At 41.5% G+C, this 22251-nt stretch overlaps 1 protein-coding gene across 1 annotated transcript in view; it reads right to left on the bottom strand.

The window, feature by feature from the left end:
- UBE2H (ubiquitin conjugating enzyme E2 H) overlaps window positions 1-18558 on the bottom strand; it is a 348824-nt gene extending 330266 nt beyond the window's left edge. The window contains exon 1 of the mRNA XM_078677606.1: window positions 17757-18558. Coding sequence (XP_078533732.1) covers window positions 17757-17809 — 53 coding nt within the window. The 5' untranslated portion in view covers window positions 17810-18558. The remainder of the gene's footprint in view (window positions 1-17756) is intronic.
- Between the last annotated feature and the right edge of the window lie 3693 nt (window positions 18559-22251).

Raw genomic sequence — 22251 nt, 5'->3', positions numbered from 1 at the left:
ATGAGGTAGGTCAGCTCCCGAACTCACGATCCGGTCCGGTCCACCGCCTCCGTATAGCCCGCCCCGAGCCTATGATTCCACCGCAGCACCGGGCTAGAGTTTCAGGGCCGTCCGGCCGCCACTGGGGGAGAACACCAACAGGCGTGTCGCGTCGCAGCAGGGTCCCACACATCTCGGTCCAGCGGTACACCCAGCGCTCAGGAACTACAGTGTTAGGACCCCGGGCCACTCCGCAGCATGAGGAACAGTAGTTTTAGAATACGAATGCAACTGTTTGCCTGTATTGGAGAAGTGTCATTGCGCGCAATAAACAAATGCTAACAATAACTATGCCAAAACACAAATAAATTGTAGTAATACAGTACATTGCTAGCATCACCTGAACACCACACCCAACACCAGGTTGAACAACTACACAACAATTATGCACCACTCCGAAAGTTAGTGGTTTGACATTTAACTTCTTTTCTTTTTGTGCAAAACTTCGCATTTAGAGAACCATTTATGCTAAATTCAAAACGTCTGTCTAAACTAAGGAGAATTTACCTTTAGCATGTGACAAAGAACATAACAGAAAACATAAGGACTTATTTCTCTTTATTGTTTACAAGTTGAATTGGTAAACTGGAAATAAAGCATATTCTCCACCTTTGAGCATTTGGCCAAACAGCTAATGGCACCAATCCAGTCTAACGGGGGGCAAGTATTTTTACTAAACCCTGCAAAACTCAAGGTGGTGCCCAAGGGGAAAACTATTTTTTTTGTGTCCGAGGTCAAAGCACAGCAATTTTTAGATGCAATCTAGCAGAGATAGGATAAGGGTCATACACTTTCCTCATGCTTTTTGTGGTTTCTGTGGTTTCCTCTTAGGATGGTTGGGGGTAAGGTAAAATATGGGTCTGGTTGGTTCGGGTAGAATCACATAGTTTATACTCACTTTCCATCAATGAGGGCATTTGCCCATAAGCTTCCGGTGGTGGGGTTCTGGGAGGAGGGTGGTTTGCTGGGGAGGGGTGGTTTGCGGGGGCGGGTCGGTGGGAAAGGGTGTTACGTTGGGTGCAAGGAAGTACAGCTGAAGGATGTTCAGTTTTGGTGTTTTGGATCTTTGCGTGGTTGGTGCCAAATTTGGACATTTTCTGTTATTGTAAATGTAAGTTTAATTGCAGAATTGTACCAATACAAGAAAATGGTTACATTCTCGATTTGCTCTATTAATGTTTGTGGCTTAAATGACAAAAGAAAAAGGGGGTATAACGGCTCAGGTGTTTAAAGCTATGCGGGAAGATTTAATATGTATACAGGAGACCCATGTTTCTTGGACAAACAGAGGATGGCTCAAGGATCTTGGATTGGAGATTGTGGGGTGTTCTCGTCAAAGCTCTACGATAAGGGGGGTGGCCATTTTAAAGAGGTTTGGGTTGGGGGAAGTTAAGAGAGTTAAAGAAGACCCATTGGGACGATGGGTTATTGCTGAGCTTAAACTTGGGGGCTCGACCATTACTATTTGCTCAGTTTATGCCTCTACTGCTGATGACCACAGTTTTGCATCAATTAAGTGTGGAGCTAGCTTTATGGTCACCTTGGTTAGTATTATGTGGGGACCTCAACCTGCATTTGGATGAAACATTTGACATCTGTGGAAATATTGCATATGCAGGGAGAAAAAAGAATGTATTTAAGGCAGTTAAGGGGATTGTTCAAGAATATCGATTGATAGATGTGGGGTACGAGAGAAGGGGGGGGAACTTATGGCTGCACTTTTTTCTCTGCCCCCCATCAAAGACACTTTAGTTTAGGTTGGATTATTTTTTTGTTGCTAGGACTTTATTTAATGAACTGGCTCAAATGGAATATAGGGTGTTACCTAAAATTATATCGGATCACAATCCTATTATTCTTAGTTTTGACTTAAATATTCTATTTAGCCCCCGGTCGTGGTCTTATGATCGTAAGCTCCTGTTCGATATATCCTACGTTGAGCATATGAATACTTGGATTCCTGAATTTTTTGCATATAACAGAGGATCCACTTCGGCAGAGGTAGTTTGGGATACATTTAAGTGTGGGGTTCGAGGAGAAACCTTGAGCTATTCAATAAAAAAAACAGAGGGAGACTCGAAATAAAGAGGAAGCAGAGATGAATAAATTGAGACGGTTCGAGATTCACCTTATGCAGGCTTGTAACAAGGGTTTAGCTACAGAGAATATCATTAAGGAGCTATTGGCTCATAAGGTCAAGATCCATCAAGGATTTGCTTCAAAGTTTGCCCAGCAACTTGCAGCTTTCCTAACTGAGGTTTACGAAGTAGGAGAAAACTCAGGAAAACATTTGGCCAAGAGGGCGAGGCAGAAAGCTGTGTTTGCTAGTGTTGATAAAATTAATATTACTGCAGGGCTGACTGTCAATAATACAGTTGACACACTTAAAGTGTTCTGTGACTTTTACTCAAAACTATATGCTGAGGATATGGCAGGAAATTGCACAGACCGGATAACTCAATTTACTGAATCGGCTTTGAATGGTATTCTATCTACACAGGAGATGGAGAAGCTGGATCTGCCTATTACTTGGGAGGAGATTGAGCTGTCATTGTTGTCTTTAGCTTCTGGAAGAGCTGCTGGCCCTGATGCCATTCCCCTGGAGTTTTTTAAGCATTTTTGTGGTATCTTAAGAATAGAACTGGTGGATTTATTTCTAAGAGCCCAACAAGGTATTGCCCCTCAGTCATGGCACGACTCTATATTAACCGTGTTTCTTAAAAAGGGCAAACCTCCTCTGCTACCGTCATCTTTTCGTCCCATTTCACTCATAAATGCAGATAGTAAAATCTTTTCTAAAATCCTTGCCTCACGATTATCTAATATTATTTCTCCGTTAGTTTCTAAATACCAACATGGTTTTATCCCTGCCCGTGACACTGCGGATCATATTCAATGGGTGATCACGTTTCTTGATTGGTCCCAGGCAACCCGGTCTAATGTTGGACTCGTATTTTTAGATGCTGAAAAAGCCTTTGACCGGGTTGCCTGGGGTTATCTGTGGGACGTGTTAGCTAGGAAGGGATTGGGCCCAGGTTTTTTAACGGCACTAAAAACCATGTATATCGCTCCAAAAGCTTGGATTCGAATTAATGGGCAACTTTCCCTTTTTTTCCAATCACTAGGGGCACCCGTCAAGGATGCCCCTGCTCACCTTTACTTTTTGCACTTTATATTGACCCCCTAATTAACCGCTTTATTTTGGAACAAAAGATTAGCCCTATTCATTTAGCCAATATTAACTACCGAGCATTGGCCTATGCTGATGACATTGTGATAACCACCACCGATATCCAGACTGCTCTTCCGGCAATCAATGAGCTTGCTAAACAATTTGGGTCATTCTCCGGTTATAAACTTAATCTGGAGAAAACGCAGATCTTATGCTCTGGAGATAATCCACCCTCGAACATTTCTACCATCTCAGAGGTTACATATTTGGGAATGAAGATATCATTGCCCATAGAGAAAATACCGGAACTTAACATAAACTCCGGGATAGCCCAAATCAACATTATGTTACAGCGCTTAGACCATCTACATCTGTCATTGCATGGTAGACTTACATTTTAAAAATGCTGATCCTACCAAAAGTGCTGTATATGTATCGCACTATACCGCTGGAATTCCATCCCTCCCATTTAAAAAATTTAGAAAGGATTACTTCCAGGTTTCTGTGGGGCTATAAACGCCATCGGAAAGCCCTTCAAAAATGATACTGAGTAAGGAGTGTGGGGGATGGAATGTCCCTTATTTTTTATTTTATTACTTAGCAGCAACACTCCAATTCATTAGTCCTCTTATAATTGGAGATAGAGTAAATATGTCTGTTTGTCAAACTCCAACTATTTTTGAAATGACTATGGTCAGAGAAAGTGAAAGGTAGTTTTCTTAAGGTTGTCGAGCCCAGCTACCATAAAAAAACAAAGTATAAGACGTTGAAGGCAGCTTTTGGAGTTTGGCAAAAAGTACGGAAGCACCTGGACGTATCTAAACTAAATGTTTATACCCCCTTAGCTTCGCCTTGTCTCCTGCCAGCTATTTTTTGTGATTTGACGGTTTATAGGTGGGAGCAGAAAGGACTACGATATTTGGGCGACTTATTTATTAATGGTCAAATTGCTTCATTCCAGGAACTAGAGAACAAATTTTCTTTGGTAAGAAATTACTTTTTTAAATTTCTTCAGATCCGTAGTTTTTTACAGAGTTATCCATTTACTACTTCAGCTAGAATGACAAGAATTTCTTTACTGGAACTTTTGCAGAAAAAAGCCCCTATAGGCTCTCTATTTAAGTTTGATTCAAGAATGTGGGGATGATATGGAACAATGCCAGTTGAAATGGGCTAATAAATTAGGTATCCCCGGTATTGATGTTTTGTCTTCCGTCAAGTGTGCTTCAGAATGTTTAATTACAGGGATGATGAAATCTCAGCATTTTATGTGCATACATGACCTCTATTACACGCCAAGTAAGGTTGTTAAGTGGAGTACGACCATTGGAACGAACTGCAGTCGCTGCGGGTTGCATGCAGCTAATGATTTGCATATGTTTTTTCACTGCCCTAAACTTAGGATTTTTTTCAACAAAATTGAAAGTTTTCTGGCTGCTGTCCTTAACTGTGATATCACGGTAACCACCGAGATGGTGTTACTGGGTATGGAATCCTCTACTTCTAGATCAAAGCCAGTAACTTATTTCTTATTTATTTGTATGGCAGTAGCTAGAGCCTGCATTACTAGGGAGTGGATTAACTCAGACCCCCCCTTCTTTCTTTACTTGGCGTGAAAAATTATTGTTTATGTTTAATATTGAGACTGCTATCTATAAGTTAAAAGGGATCAAAAGAAGAGCTCTGGGGGAGAAAATCTGGGCACCAATTGCTGACTGGATTTAATCACTTATTTTTTAAGTCTTGTACTTTGGATGTATTCAAGCTGCATTTTTGTTTGTTCTCATCTATTGCTGAATTTCCTTGCAAGAAAACAATAAAATTATCAATAAAAAAAAATAAAAAAATTTAAAATGTGTTTTCCAAAACCACAGGTCCTTAGTAGTGGCGGCATTTGAACATTACCACACTCAAAAGGGTGTTTAGTTCGTAATGGCTGCTTCAATATCGTTTGAAAGAGTGGACTTTATGGCCCGCAGGTAGACTGTGTGCAGAGGTCTACTAGAGCACAATGTCGAAGTGTGAACCTAATTTACCCTGAATACGCTCAAGGTATGCAGCTACAACCAAAGCCCTAGGTGGGCATAGAAACAGACAGGTGCCAGTGGAGCAGTAGCAATATGTGACTGAGGTGAGTACAGCTCTCTCAGTTCCTCCGATTTGAGGAGGAGATTCACTGAAGGCGAAAAGACATGAAAGGGGACAGTTCAGAACAATGTGCACCTGTGAGACTACAATCAGACCCACAAGACAGGAGCACTTCCAAGCACACAGTAAAAACATCCCTTAGAGTGGAAACTACTTTAAGTCTGAGGAGACAATTAGTTTGAATGAAGATTGGAATATAAACTATAATTGATCCCCGTTTGACTACTGTAGCTTCTCTCCACAAATAGGAACCATTTTTTCCTCATTGTATTTCCAATTGTGTGTAGTTTTTTTTATGATGTCTCTGTGTATGTTATATTAATTGTTTTTTAACTATTAGAATTGTATTTGTGTTAGGGAAAGACCACAAGGACCTAATGGCTACATTATACCCTGTGTCGTATAGGTTTTTATTGACTTTCTGAATACATTTGTTTATTTTTTATACTTTGTATTTTTTACATTTTCTCTCTGTTCATCTTACTGCTGTGTAAAGAGGGTCTGTGGCAAATTGATGCTTGGTGTGTGACATTTATCCAAAGGGGATCTCTTTTCAGACTTTTGTCTTTTTCTGGTACCCTACCCCTTTGGTTGTTGGGTCCCTCTAGCTTTGTTTAGAGTAGCCCTCAGAAGCCAACATTCTGCCACAGACATGGCAACAATCATACTTTCTTGAAAGAAAATGTGTTTCAAGCCACAAAGAGCCAGATAAATGTATGCTAACACCACATACAGATGACCCCCACCTTTCAACGTTGGCTGCACCAGAGGCGATGGCTCACTCATGAGGGACAGCAGATAGAAGCCCTTGGTGATAGGTCCAACACATGCTGGTTTTCACTAGCAGTGACCATTTTTCAATCCCAAATGTAGAGATAAAGAGAACACTGGGGAACTGGAAATAGAAGCTTCAAATGGCAACCTGATGGACGGAAAGGGGAGGATGACTGAGTTGTTCGGTACCATTCTTAGAAATGTGGACATGGTTGAAAAGGCTGCACCAGTAGACCAGTGAATAAAAAATGTGGAACAAAAGCAGTCTGCCACAGAAGCCTCTATGAAGGAGGGAGACTCAAGAATGCATCAGGACAGGACGACCTGGGCACAAAAGGATCGGAAGAAGTCAAGTAGAGATGGATTGGCAAATGATCAGAGCAGTCTCCTTTCTTAAAGGTAATCTGGAGGCGCTGTAAAACGAGAGGGCTGCCTAATTAGAGTGCTGGCATTTGGGTAATTTCTCCTAAGGATTCACTGGTACCGGCTATGAAGGTGCTATTTGCAGAGTACTGGCCTCTTCTGGTAATGAATATGGCAAACTTGTGAGAATGGCACACAGGCTCCCATCCAGAAATAAAGGTTCCTGTAGACCGCAATGGTGAGGTAACCATAACTGTGGTCGTGCGAGACCCAGACTTGTGCAAATCTAGCCTGTGTAAGGTGCCGGTCCTAAAAAAAATAAAAGAAGTCTACAGATTAAGGAAAGAAAAATCATTTTCACAGAGCTCTGCTCAGCAATGCAATTTCAGAGGTTGGATCTTCAGAAGTGCTACAGCAACTGTTGAATATAGCACAGCCTCCTCGATCTGATACCCAGCAGGGCATTTCTTTCTCATTGTAGGACGTTCCCCATTCATTTTCAGAGAAAGCCAAAATTAAGCTGCTCCAGTTGGATTTAGTTGGGGGAGGGGCGGCCATATGGCGCAATGACTTGTTCCGTTTAGTCTGATCCTAAGAGGGCTGTGAGGCTACTTTGAAGGCTGGTTCTTCATATAAAGGTTTAGATATTTATATGTTTAGTGTGATGTATTTGACGATTCAGGCGGTCTATTTTTACTTTTGTAAGGCAGACTGTGTGTTTGGCCCGTCTGTGATTACTGAAATCTGTTTAGATGTCTCTAATTGGAGGGCATTCACTGTTTTGTCTGCCCTTTGCAGTTTTAGAACAATAAAACGTGAACTTTAAATGTGCATACAGTATTGTTAGGCAGCACCTGCAAGTGACAGTTGCTTGGTATTTTAAAGCTCATATACAGCACTCATCTGGTTATATGAAGTTAAGTGGTATATTACAAAAAAGTGCAATTCCTGTCAATACGAATTCTATACAGTAAAATGCAGCAAAGCACAACTTACACTGAACACTTGGCAATATTCAGTTAAACACCAAGCAATACATTTGATTACCTAGGATAGCCAAGGGACCTTATTATAAAAGAAATAAAAAAATAAAGCACAACAATAATCTATGTAGGCTGTTCCAAGTCTGTGACAAAAAGAGCTTAACAAAAGTGTAAAAAGAAAAATGCAAGGAAAACTATATCTGGAGTGAAATCAAAAAGACTGCACTGAAGACGACAGAGCAGAGGTGCGCATGTGTGTTTTGAGTACATCACTAATGATCTGCTACGTACAATAAAACTTCAAAAACTAACTTCATTCTTAAGTCATTGTTTTGGCCACAACTGCAAAATATATTTTCCTTGTTACGCCAAAATTATTGGTAAAACAAAGTCAAACCTAAAAAGGAATTCATATTCAAATCAGCACATCAGTGCAGAAAAGAACATAAAACCTCTTTTTCACCTCAAAGAGTCAGACTAGACTCCAGATGCTCCTTTAACTTTTGGTCTTTTCTTCGCCTCAGTCAATCAATGGATTTGTCGATGCAGGTTTTAAAAAGTACCGGCATTGGAGTTACAGAAAATATTTTCAAAAGCGTCCATTTTAATACTTCAAGGGTGCACTTTGGGTCTCATCGCTGTTTACACGTGGGGCCCCCTCAAGATCCTTGGCATATCTGCCAAAGTGCTGCTAGTTGGTTGGCCAAACACCAAACCAGGACTCTTCTATGGCATTCTGCAACTGGATTCTATTTCTCGACAACTGTGTTCTGTGGCAATGCCACCCGAAACCAGTTCTACCAGTGCAAGGTGCGATAAAAATGGAAAATAAAGCCAGCTGCATACAAATACTGACCTTGGACAAGTCAACGCTGTACTGCATTTCAACGGATTCAGCAATTAGTAACTAGCTTGGTTACTTGGTGTGTGGGGGCCGAGATCGTGAAGCAAAAACTGACTGTAACCAGATGCTGAGGAAGTCTGGGCAGAAGAGGACAATGGAGGCGCCAGAGCCTTTATTTGGCTACGGTCACCAAGAGGCCTTCAATCTACCTAACTGTTAAGGGGTCAGTCAGCGAGTGTGTTGTCGCTCTTAAGAGTGCTGTAAAAGCAGAATAAGCTTCTCACTGGTGAGTCAGACACTTTTAGTCCTCTGGCCTCTCGGATCCCACTTCCAAACTCTGGAAACACATTAGCAAGCAGAGCGACAACAGTGCCGCTTAGCCCATAAAAGGCAGTAGTATCTTATCCTACTCTACTCGGACCTCTACACACAACCCTCTTAAGGCAGTATCTGTACCTTCTGGTCTACAAACAAATCAAGCCGCCACCACTTTGCCATCCTTAACACACAACTTGGGCTCATATTCCAATTAGGTTACAAGTGGTATTCTGCAATTTCCCTTACGTACTATTTCTACATGGTTCTGGTGTACTTCTGCAGAGGTGAAACCTTGCCAATGTGAGTCATATGAATGGGTGCTCTCAGCAAGCCCTGTTCCCATACCATGGCTGTTTCTCTGGCAATCCTCGTACTCAAACAGTAACCCTTTTCTTGGCCTGTCACTGCTACATTCTAAACCTGAACGATAAAACAGGTGACAGTAACACAAAAACAGGCAGTGGAGGCACGGCACCTATAAGTGGATACTTCTATGGTACCTACTTCCGCTCCACCAGGACCAGCAGTTTCTGCCTACAAAGAGGCTCACCTAGCAAACGTTATCCTGATTTGGGTACCTGCTTGACAGCGAGTGGAGAGGGGGCATGGAAATTCTAGTATTTAACACGTACATCAAAATTCACAGGTGAAGCACTGTTTTGGTAAAGGTGATTATGTTAAATATTTTTTTCTTATTTTTTCCTTTGCCCAATACAATGTCTCTGAACTGAAACAGTTAACATTTCCCTTAAGAATTCTGTGAATCAGGTGTACCCGACAGCAGTCTCGCAGTATTCCCAGAGACACTGCTCAATGTGCTTTACCCACCTCATTATCTTCACCAGTCCTACAGTCAGGCTTTATCCTGCAGACAAAGATAGGGGGGTTTTCTCAAGAGGACATAGCATTGAAGTCCTGCATGGGCTAATTATACAACAATCACAATTCTTCTGTAAAGCATACAGTACTAAAAGCAAACTACATAGCTAGCAGTTAATACGTTTTTTGCACCCAAGTTTTTTGGTTTAGAGATTTGATTTTTTTTTACCAACCCGGGCTTTTTTTTTTTTTTTGCTTTAACTTGAGTAACTGGAAAACATGCAGAGGTGTCAACATCTACATGCCGTATTCGTAACAGCAGGAAATAAAATACAAGTGATGAGATTCCCTAATTTGAGGATAATAAAAAAATAGAAAAACAAAGCATTTTGCTTACCCAGAAATGATGGCTGTCTCCATGTGGTTAGCATTCTCTGAAGCATACTATACTCCCATGGGAGGAACGAGGTCTCCAAAGTGTCTAAAACAAAGTAGTATTGTACATTTCTGCACACTTCCATATAATGGACCATTCTAGAGAAGCTTTAACACTAGGCAAATAATTTGTTCTCTCTCCTGGCAAATGCCCCATGTACACATCCTCATCCACTGAACAGATTGCCAACGAGGATTTTGCCACAACTTTCTGCCCAAGAGTGTAATTGTATACGAACTTGGACTATACCTTTGAAAAAGCAAAAAAGATATTTAAATACATTTTTTTTTTTTTACTTTTTGCCGAAGAGGTTCTACAAACAGGACGGCTCATCCTGACTATATATACAAAGATGTGTAGAAAGGCCAAAGTAAAAACCGAAGGGAAACAACACTTCCGGAACTAGCTTTGTCCCCAACAGAACGAGCACCAGTGCAGAGGTAGAGAGAGCAAATTGTGATAGCCATTTGGTCTCCTCCCACGTAGTAACGATCACCTCGACTGACTACGCCACTAGACCAGGTATGGTACCAAGGCGGAATACCCTGCCAAATAATACAGACCTCACTCAAGCAGTTACACTGGAGCCCAGCTTCCAACAACGACACAACCAGAACCCAAGTTCTTAAAATATTGCCTCGAGAAGTGTGAGTTTGCACTCTCCTGAACTACAGATTATGACTTTTTCCACCATGGTTCTATGAACCCAAGTAAAAAAGTATCTGGCATAATTTCACAGAAGTTTAAAACTACAATGACAACTTAATTACCAAACAAGAATGAGTAGGGAAAAAACTCATCCTGCTTGAAGTGAAAGAGTGCATAAAGCTCATGAGCATAATCTTCATATCAAAAAAACCTGTCAGCTCAGCAGGCACTCATGAAAACAGACTGAACCAGGTTCGGGGAAGAGCCAAAACACTTCTAGAAAGCACACTACGATTTGACTGTACACTAGCTCAGCGAGCTTTCATGATTATCATAGCGAGGAGTTGCCATGGGTATATCTTCTAAAACTTAAACAGAGGAGGACTGTAATAATAATCTGTTCAGTCCTTGACACTATACGAAGAACCTTTCCACTTCACCCCATCCCACACTTTGTGACTGCCGCAGAAAGGTTAGATGTCACTGCGGAAATTGTCTCTTGCCAGAGTCGAAATGTATTAATGTCTGCTGGATACCAGACGAAGGTCAGAATCTCACATGGGGACACCAACCAAAAAAAACAAAAAGAAGGTTACTAAGATCATTTCATTAATGAACCCTTGCCATAAAATATGGAACAGAAAGAACGACCGTGGTCAAGAAACTGAACCAGATCATTCGACTGTGACCCTTTTGTCTTACAGCACGCTTGATTTCTCCAACTATAGATGCAAGACATTAATGTGACATCAGTAAAAAATGAGGACTCATGTCCTGAAATTAAGGCATGCCTGAAAAATCTGAAATTATTTTGCTCACCCTCTCACACCCTTCAGGAGTAGACTTCTGCACCAAATAGAGGGAATGTTCATTCCTGAACTACACTCAGGTTGTTGGTCCATGCACAGAGAAACAGGAGCGACAACAGATGGTGCAAGTGATGAATCCCAGAGAATCCAACTAATGAATACAGGGAAGAACAGAGAAGTACTTGTGAACCGAGTGGTTTTAACCAATATCCTAACTAAACAAGCTCCAGAATGTAGATTTGAAGCAAAACCAAATGGTCGCAAGAGTAATAGTAAGTACTTGCTGTTAAAGCAGGATAAAAAGGTGCATCTTTATGTAGTTGGAGGTTAGGAAGTGTACACACACGTGCAAGACTCTAGGGCACTTGATAGACTCGAAGAAGGTATGCACCTATAACAAGGTTTCTATTAAACAGAGGCTGCATTTGCAGGTCTGGGGTTCAATGGCGGCATACACTCTTATTTAGTCTTGCAGTCATAGGAGTAGCACGACAGGAAAAAAGTATGGCATTGCTGTAATGCAGAACGACAAACATAGCTGGGGCAGTGAACCGGTGCTCTTCTTCGATCCCTCTCCTCGTTATTGAAAATTATTACTAATTTTTAGAGAACAGCTGAGACCATGGGTGCCAAAAAACAGAATGTTGGAGAGTGCTCATAAAAAAAGAATTCTTCTTCTATGAGATGTCTCATAGAAGGAGGTAGATGTTTCCAAATTGCTCTTCCAAAATGGAGGGACCTAGTTAAAACTATGATCTCCAACAAAACTGGTGGATCATTTTCTGGGGAGGCAATTCAACAGAGAACCTACTTTGAGATGTGTGCCCCTGGCAGTGTGTCCATAACAGGAAGATGTAATGGTTGTTCTTCCGTAAATGCAACAAACAAAATAAGGCAGGTAAGAAGGAGTAAAGTGATACGGCTGTGGGAGTTGAAGCTTGCCTAAGCCTGTATATGTTTGTAGTCTCAAAAGCAAGCAGAGTTGTTAAAAACAGTAAGCACTGGACTAAAGGTGAAATGCTGATCCACAATAGGACCTGAGACGAGGAACTACAAACCATTTCCATTAGGTCCAAAGCAAGCTCCTCAGATGGTAGAGGATCCACAGGACACTTGCTGACAAGCAGCGGGAGTTAAAGAAAACACAAGCTTAGCTGAAGCATTCTATGGTCCTTGCTTCAGGCAGTACCTGGCAGATAATTTCAGCTGTACACCAATATGGTTTCTGGGGCGGATTGCAATTTCAAGTACAAGGGATACTCCTACTCAAACCAACTTACCTGAGGCTATTACCACTTTTTAAGATCATGGACTCATTACTTCCAGTTCACAAGACAAGTATTTTACTGAGACAGTGACACTACATACACTTATTTTGCTCTAGCAATAAAAGGTCTATTCAAATCTTAAAACGGAGCACTGGATTCCTCTCTGTGCCCTGTCCTTCTGCTACCAAAAGTCTCCCCCTTTCACTGTTACTATGTCACAGAAAAGAAATAAAATCAAAGGCCACTGAAAAGACAGACGGGCAGACACTGCACAATTGTAAGCTAGAATCTCCCAATGTCAACTGATCAAGTCAAACAACTTTACAGAGGCCACAGAGAGACTTGAAGGTTTAGAAAACCCTGCCACTTCACAAAGATCCCTACACTCTCAGGTCACTTCACAAAGAAGAAGGAGTACTGAAATAACTCCACAGCACAAGTCCCAAAAACACAAGTGGTGACAACAAAGCGAATCTAATGACAGACAAGGTTCCGGTACCGATTTAGACAAGGAAAAACACAAGAGGGGTGGATATGAGCAGTAAGACAGAAACTTTGCTGATGAGTGGGAACAGGAACATTCTCGCTTTTAGCCTTCTCTCATTAAATAACCCCAGGTTATTGCCACTGAAAGGCAGAGTATAGAAGAGAGGGTGCATGGAAAAGCCCAGCTGTGTCATTTATACTGCAGTATAAGCCTTCATTAGAAATATATAGAAAGGTGTTACTTTTTACTGAAGGTAAAGGAAAAACTGATAAATGATACATAAAGCCCGAATTGAAACCTACAACTCGTTCCCCTGGGTTGGTATTTAAACCACAAACAGATGATTTCAGAGTTGCAAATAAGGTCACTGATGTGAACGCGTTTTATTTTTAACAGCTGTATTCCTGGCAGTTCAATATGGATTTTTTTTTATAAAGTATCCTTTTTAAAGTTTATGCAAATGAAATACGTTTAAGCGGTCAACAACATTTACAAAGCATGCGAGACAGTCATGAGAAAGTGGTATGGAAAATTAAAAAGGGCGAGCGGTAAATAAGGTGGAGCATAGCCGAGGATGGAAATGAATGTCCCAAATGCAACATGTGAATTATGCACAAGGCCATCTAATATCGATATGGTGAAGTCAGGTTTAACAATATGTGTTAAACAACTAGCTACTTGGCTGGGGAGAGAAAATAAAATATGCGCAATATGCTTCATGGCAAATAACACTGTTTGCACACTTGCAAAGTTTATATCAAGTGTGTAAACATACCCCACCATGGAAAGGCTGCCATTTTCCAAAGCACACTACAACACAGTAATTCGAACACGCAAACTAGTACATTGTGCTTTTGCTATGCTTATTCCTAAACAACATTTAGTAAATGTACATGATAGCGTTTTTTGCCTCGAAGCAATTTTCACGTTGGCTGTGCCTTTGTTTTTGAATTCTGATAAACTCGAGTACGAGTATGTGTGTGTCGACTTCACAAGATATTAAAAGTTAATCTCTGTAGTAAATGGGATGCCCACGATCCTAATCCGCGGGCTAAAATACAGGAGGGGCTCTTGTGAGCCATACACTCTTTAACAACAGCATAATTGAGGACGACTGAAACAACTGCATACAAATTCGTTTTTTTCCGGGCGTGTTCTTCAGTGCCTTAGCACCTGCTGGATGAAGTCATAGGTGTCACAACCTAATTTCCTTGCTTGCGCAAATTCCACATTAAGAAGATTACAAGTGGGGCATTTCTTTCTCCGCTCGTGATACAGAAATGATTGTTCTACAGCTACAAGAAAATACTGTTTCAGTTCGCGGGTCTGATCCAAAATGAACAACTGGACCTCCACAGGCCTAGCTGCAATGGTAAAAAAAAAAAAGAAGTTTGGTTTATACAAAATATTCTGCTTTGCTAAAAAGTGTATGCGATTAAAAACACACACAGCAAGAGCTGAAATTCTAATCCGGTTTAAAGCATGTCCAGAAAAAACCTCTAACCAGTGCTCAAGTGTCTACATCTACAGTGGAGGGCCGAATAAAAAAAGTTATATGCTAATGTGCGAGAGTCAAGCAAGGTAAAGTTGGAGATGTGATGTGCCAACCATATGCCACAGAAACGTGAAATATTTAGCAGAAGAAATTACAATCAGGCACAAGCGAAAGTTGCCACGCGTAAAGATATGTGATTACAGGTGGAAGGGGAAAAATACAATGCGTGTACTTTTAAGCCTAAACGTTCACAGGCTGTAGAGTACATTAAAGCGTTCAGAGTAATCAGCCATAATATCTGGTAAAACGTGGCTGAAATCTACAATACTCTCTCAATACTAGCATGGGCCTGACTCCACGATCACATTCAACTAAAGTTGAGGCCACAGACTCCCCGTCCGAGCCCTGTGTGCCAGCACAGCTGTACTCCAGGCTCTGCCCTGTTACGGCTCACACGGTGTTTGTTTAGCTAGACTCCCCCGGGCCCACAGGGCCCCCACTCGTCCCCGAGGCTGGAAGAAGCATGTTCTTGTCACTTCAATCAGCTGTTCCACTGGCTCCTCCCCTCTCCATGCTTCCGGGTAGTAACAGGCTATCCAATCGGAGCAAGCGGCCGGACCCTAGTCCTTGCCCCCGAGAGAGACTTTGCCCAAGCACCAGATACCATACAGCAAAGTAGGATGGGGGAGGGGTCAGGACCCATTTTCTGAACTGTGTGAACTCGACACCACCCAGACTCAATGGTAACTGGCACAATGCAAGAACATCAGCCAACAGGTCTCCCCCTGAATGTGCGGACTACGGTCACAGCCGACAACCAAACAACCTCTCATTTGCCCTATGCAGAGTTTTAAAGAAATATGTGCTGGTCTAGACAGGTTCGGAGTCACTTTCTCAGCTCACCCACCAAAGGTAAACTAAAGAAGGCCACACAATAAATATCTTGTTATAGCAACAGTTTCGGGGATTACGTGCAAATTCAAAAGTCAGAGCTGGGCAAGTCTTGTTTCGTGTTGATTTGAGAGTTTTGTAATTAATAAATCACCATGTAGGTTCCACCCAGTGTTTCATGAAGTTGGCTACTGTCCCTACAAGGTTAACACACAGACCTGACGGTCCTAAATGCGCGTGCGTAGAAAGTGGGAGAAAACGTACGCATCAAAAGAACAGCCCTTCTGCAAAGTGAAGAACAAAACGATTCTAGCAAAATTAATAAAGACTAACAATGTATATAAAACGCGTTCTCGATTATCAGGGAAATAAACAGGCGAATCACTTCACATCTTAAAATAGCTGAAGGAAGGGAAAAAGAAACACGAGAGACGGCGACAACATACAAATACGAACTAGGGGGAGGGGTCTAAGAGAAAAACAACTCCAAAAACTTTGCCTCCACCCCAACTGGAACATGACAATTAAAAAGGTTTTGCCATACCGAACTTCATAAAACGCAGTCATTTCTTTCTCGTTTTGGTGAGAGTAAAACTGACAAAAGTGCTTTAAAATACCCTCATTTTAGGTCTGGGTAGATTTGCACAAGTAACAGGGCAATAAAACATATGAAATGGAAATGCACTGTTTGCTGGAAGGTATCACCCCCTCCCCCAGAAATAGCAGGTTACCTAATCTATCTGGCAACAGCTAAAAGGGAACAAAGGAAGCAGCTTCTAGTAGGTCGACTGCGGCCTTACCCCCCCATTTCCTCTCGACACTGGTTATTTTCCACCCTATTTTCATGCGCGCTCGACCTATAGATTAAAATATGCCTTCAGAGGGCAATCCTAAACATTGCTATATATAGCTCTATTCTCTCTGCTCAACTGAGATGGCATGTCACCATTTTTCGATTCTTGAAATCATAACGACACAACTGAACCCTATTTTGTAAAGAACACACGTCAAAAGCAATCGACAGGACCATGTAGATCGATGTTTAATTGAAAAATCAATTCATTTCACCCCTTTCCCATTCTATCAATCAAACAATCCCGAGGGGTGTCACTGTTTACGTTTTTGAAAGGGGTGGGGGAGCGGCTTAAGTGTCGTATTTGCCTTGCTGCAAATCAAACCACAACCATAAAGCACAGGAATATAGCATACATTCATCTCTTTCGACAATTTCAAATGGCTCAATATCTTCTTCGTGTTGTGTCAAGACATGAAATGTAATTGTTTACATTATAAACCAGATTTATCAAGACCCAAACCAGTAGCGTATATAACAATATTTATCTACCAACGTTAACCCCTCCCCCGCCCCTGTACAGGTATGGTCTTTATATAATGTAAATAACCACTTGGACCAGGAGCGTTAGGCGCAGAGACGTTTCAAAATTACGCCGTTGGGGGAGGGGCATAGCTGAAAGTGCCCTCTCACCTAAATTGGTATTGTGTATTTATACTGGATCTATGACGATGAAAAAAATAACCTTCTCGATTTTCAGGGTGAATCAGAACAGACAAAACATGCAAAGCAGAACACAAGGAAGAAAGGCTGAGGATACACAAAGGGCCCCTTTTCGTTATAGAAGGAACATTCTTCCTTTCTAGGATACTACTTGCACGGTGCTTGGAACAGAGAGCGATGTCCACGACCCCAAAACCAACACACTTGTGGGCAACATAAGACACTGAAATATATGGCACCAGATGCCTACAGCTCATAAACATGGTCTCGTATCATCAGAAAGTAGATTGTATGGGTTCCAAAACAATAACATTACTGTGAAAGGTGTGGGGGGCGCAATCAATTGACTTTAAAGCCATCACTGAGTGGCAACAGCAGAGACTGACAGCTATAGAATACCACAATTTCCCAGTGCAAAAAAGAGGGTACCCCAACAAAAGTCAAAGACAACATATCCAGCTGAAGCCTTTACTCCATAGAGCGACAAATATATGTAAGTAGTATCAGTGATTCAATTTCCGTACATTTAAAAAGAAAAGAGAGCCACTCCATTAAGGGGCAGTTCTAATGGTTCACAGGGGGTACTGGTGAACCCGAGTAGTAAGTTTGTAGTGTATGCATGTGGAAGAGGCTAGAAGGCCCATCATCATTATCACGTATCCCTTCTGGTTTGGTTGACAAGAGCAACAGACAGTAACCCGGCCCCAATGGAACAGCTGAGCTGCTTTGCTGTTATGGAAGGATACAGTTTGACGACATCAGTGTCCATCCGTCTCTTGCCCGGGCTTGGCGAAGACATGGTGCCCCCTCTTCTTCCTGCTGTTCCTGGTCACACGTTCCCTGAAGAGGAGGCTCCTCCTCCGGCGTCTCAGGTCCCCCTATGTCTTCTACGCGTAGGAATGGCCTCTAGGCCGAAGAAATACCAGTGGGGCCCTTACACGTAAGTAGGGGCCCCGTAAATCCGGCACTGGAACAAGTGCCACCTCCAAAAAAATGAACAAGAGCCACTACAAAAATTCTAATAAGGGCTCCGGGGAAAGAAACAAGAATGGAAGCAATGAGGGACGCAATTCGAAATAGGGCTAAACAAGATACCTTTGGAAAAATTCTACAACAAAATAAAGGGACCCAGAATTAAACAAGACGCTACTTGAAAAATTACATGGGTCACAGCATTGGAGCCAAATATCGATGCCCCAGTAGTGACAGAGGACCCCAGTAGTGACAGAGGATCCTGTACAACCCGGGCTCTTAAGAGTGTCAGGGGCCACGGGTCCCTAATGGTGCTAGAGCCACCCGGCGATGACTTGTGTCCTTAGTAATACACAGAACCCTGGCGGTGTCTGGGGCGACAATAGTTAAAAGCAACCCCCACAGATATGCCCAGCGCCATCCGCGTTCTTTGAAACCACCCCGTGACCTGCTGTCCCCCGCTGCTGTCACAGGCCCAAGACCACCCCTGCTTGCGCTCTCTCCAGCCGCGGCTGCCCGTCTCCCTCCGCTGCTTCTGACTGTCTATAGACAGCACCAACACCAGCCTCCCCCACCGCTCCCTCCACCTCCTGCGCAGTACGTCACCAATAGTGACGTTTTTGCCGCCACGGAGGAAACTGGGACTTGTAGTCCAATGCCACTGATAATGAAGTAAAATAAGTAGTAATGTCCAACTGAGCCTCAGAAAAATACTGTAATGGAGCACCAGAGAAAGTTCTATTAAAGAATTCTACTCTGTGCCGAGTGGAGAATATACTGAGTCAACAGCAATCGACAAAGGCGAAAACAAGAAACTACCATGAACAAGGAAGAGAGACTAAAGTTTTGCGAGGGTCTGGCGCAGCCCTAAGCTATTAGTCAACTAGGCTGCCATCTTGAGATGGAGACATCACAGTAAAGTCAAACATACAAGGGCCGTTAAAAAAATACTGCAAATCTCATTCTTTTAGCAATTTTTTCTAATACTATATAAAAAATTCAACAAGTTACTTCATTTGGTAAAATATCCATTTTATTATAAATGATACACAGTGTGAATATCCATAAACAAAAATCTTAAAACACACTGTGGAACACTAGTCTGGCTACAACAAACAAACAATTACCTAACTTCATCAAGCCTTTTCTACACTATTGCGTTTAATTTTCTTTTTGTCGAGGACCTTCCTTTGTGTACAACAGGGACTGTGCCAAGTTCAAAATAGTCACTACTCCGACGTATATGCAGCTTCCATTCTTTAATCAATTCTATTTTTGGTAGTAGGCTTATAGAGACACGTCGACGGGGTGGCCATGTTGGAACGGGTTAGTTTGAAGGGCCAATTGAGGCGTACTTACACGGTACAATGGGTCTCCGGTATTTTGCAATCGTGAGGAAGTGGAAAGTTACTGATTATTGTCACGCACACTTTTGACAAGCTTAACATTTGTGGCGTTAGTACTACAAGTCCTTGCTTTAATACAGATATTAATTTGACCAAGGACCTGAACCTTCTATGCACAGAAGTCTTTATATGCCAATGTGAATAGGATCACACATTTCTTCCATGGCTGCCATAGTATGCCTCTGTTATGTGTTTCTCCTGTGAAGCTTACATTCTTTAGAATGTATTATTGCCACCCATAGTTTTTTTAGGTTTGAGTCATCAAGTGCTTGCGCTAGCCCAATCATCTCAATTGCGCGACACTATTGTATACTAAACAATCATTTGCAATCCAATAGGTCTCGCATTTACTAGAGTTTGAGCTATTGGCATTGTAAATAACAATGCCTTTTATTTACTTGTTGATTTTTTAAAACAAACATAAATAAAAAACATTGTTATTTACGAGACCTATTGCATATGGCCAGGTCTAAACTGGGGTGTCACGGTGAGCAAAAGAATGATGGATTTAACCCAGATCTCTTGACTGGGGGTGAATGTTTTAATTTGTTTTGCATTCCGCCCATCAATTGTGTGTCTTTCGCTAGTGAGTAGAGAACCTTGCGTCTGATATTCATACAGCTCCTTCGATAGTGAACAGAGAGACCATGCTTTTGTTGAATTCTCATAGTACTTGAATCTAAAGACAGATATGAAACACGGACAGATAAAAAGGTAACTAACATCAACCTTACTTATGCGGTACAGAACTTAAAACGGACTCGAAATAAACTGAGGAAAGAGCTGATAAAGCTTCCTAACAAAGAAGAAACTAAAACTAATATAAAGGCGTTAAATCAAAACCTGAGGAAATTAATCTGGAATGAAAAAAATGAAGCTAACAATGACCTTTGGACTCAAATTTTTTATGCCTGTAATCAAGGAAACTCAAGGTAATTTTGGAAGATGATAAACAGCTTAACAAGATCAGATAAAGCTGTAGTTTCTTCAGTATTGACTGAGACTGAATGGGTGAAATTTCTGGTGCTCCATTTAAACTCGGATTGCAGGAAAATTGAAAATGAAGGCAACTATATATGGAAGGAAACATCTAATTCAAAGCAAGAAACTGAACTTGAAATTACTCAAGAACAAGTTGCCAAGTTAATAAAAAAACAAAAAGATGGAGCACCAGGCCCGAACGGTATTCCGTTTGCCCTGTATAAAGAGGATCCAGATATATGGGCAGAACACCTCACCATAGTTTTCAAAGAAGTAGTCCGGATAGGGGTGATACCTGAAACGTGGAGAGGGTCCCTAATATCTCCCATCTTCAAAAAAGGAGATTGGGCCCTGCCTGAGAACTATCGTTTAATAACCCTACAGGACACTGATGCAAAACTATTTGCAGGGATTCTGTTGACAATCCTATCTGACTGGGCAAAGGATAATTAAATTCTCCCACTGAACCGAACCGGTTTTGTTAAAGGCCTAGGAACAGCTACTAACATCCTGGCTCTATCTGTCTTAATCGACAAGGCAATCTAAAAAAAACAACCTTTGTACTTATGCTTTATTGATTTTAAATCAGCGTTTGATTGTGTCGATAGAGAACGATTGTGGGAAAAACTATGTACACAAGGGATTCCACCTTGGTTATTACACCTGATCCGTCTTCTGCATATACACACTTGGGTCAGAGTACGTATTGGGAATGGTCAGTCACTTACCAATGAAATACAAACGACATGCGGATTGAAGCAAGGGTGTGCATTGGCTCCTTTATTATTTAATCTGTTTTTAGCTGATTTGACAGAGGCCTTGAATGACATAAATGCTCACCCACCGAAGCTAGCCGATAAACACATATCAAATCTACTCTATGCAGATGATGTGATTCTTTTAAGCAATACAAAGGTGGGCTTGCAACGTCTAATATCACGCACATTGGAGTATGCTACAGAAAATAGGATGGCAATAAATGAAACCAAATTTAAGTTATGGTCATCACAAAAAACTCAAGACAGAAACATAATTCCAAATGGTTTCTGGGAAAGGAGAACTTAGAACAAGTTGAAACCTATAGATATGTGGGAGTCATATTCAATGACAATGGTCATTTTACCCCACAGAAACTTGATATCAACAGGAAAGCAAATGCTTTAACAGCTGCATTTAGGATTGTTCAAAAATCAACATGTAACCTAACTTATCAACCTTTACTTAAGGCGATATCTGCCAAACTACTACCCTCACTAACTTTCGGCAGTGAGGTCTTAAATGGAATAGATGCAGGTATCATTAATATTGCTATCTCAAAAACTTTTATATCTCTATTTTACCTTCCAAAAAATGCGTCACAAGCCCACGTTAGGCTGGAATTCGGTTCGAATAATCAGCTGTATGCACAAAAGGGTCATGTAATCAAAGTATGGAATAGAGTGAGAAATGACAAGGAGAACTTGATGTCGCAACTATTGTGGAAAGAAATTGAAGGAAATAATAAATCATCTGCCTGGAGATATCTGGACGGGGCTCTTGACGAATTTGAGGTCAAGGAGATCTGGGCCTCCTCCATAACCCAGGAATCTTTTAAAAAAGTTGTTAATAAAACAACAGACTACCTATCATTGATAAGCGACAAGGCTACTTTAGTCAAAAGGAAACATGCATGGTCCATAATAAATGGCTACACAAAAAGGAGGGTACAGCAATATTTGGTCACGGCATGGTCATTGAAAAGCAAACAGATTTTCATTAAAGCACGATTTGGAGTATGGCCGGGCGAATCCCATGCACCACCATGGAAAAAACTTGAAAACAACATATTGTGTAGGCTGTGTAACTCTGGAGAAGAAAATATTATCCATCTCTTGTGTCTCTG

This window comes from Lissotriton helveticus, chromosome 1_1 (assembly GCF_964261635.1).
Source record: "Lissotriton helveticus chromosome 1_1, aLisHel1.1, whole genome shotgun sequence".
Classification (NCBI taxonomy): Eukaryota; Metazoa; Chordata; class Amphibia; order Caudata; family Salamandridae; genus Lissotriton; species Lissotriton helveticus.
This window is presented reverse-complemented; position numbering and strand designations above follow the sequence as displayed.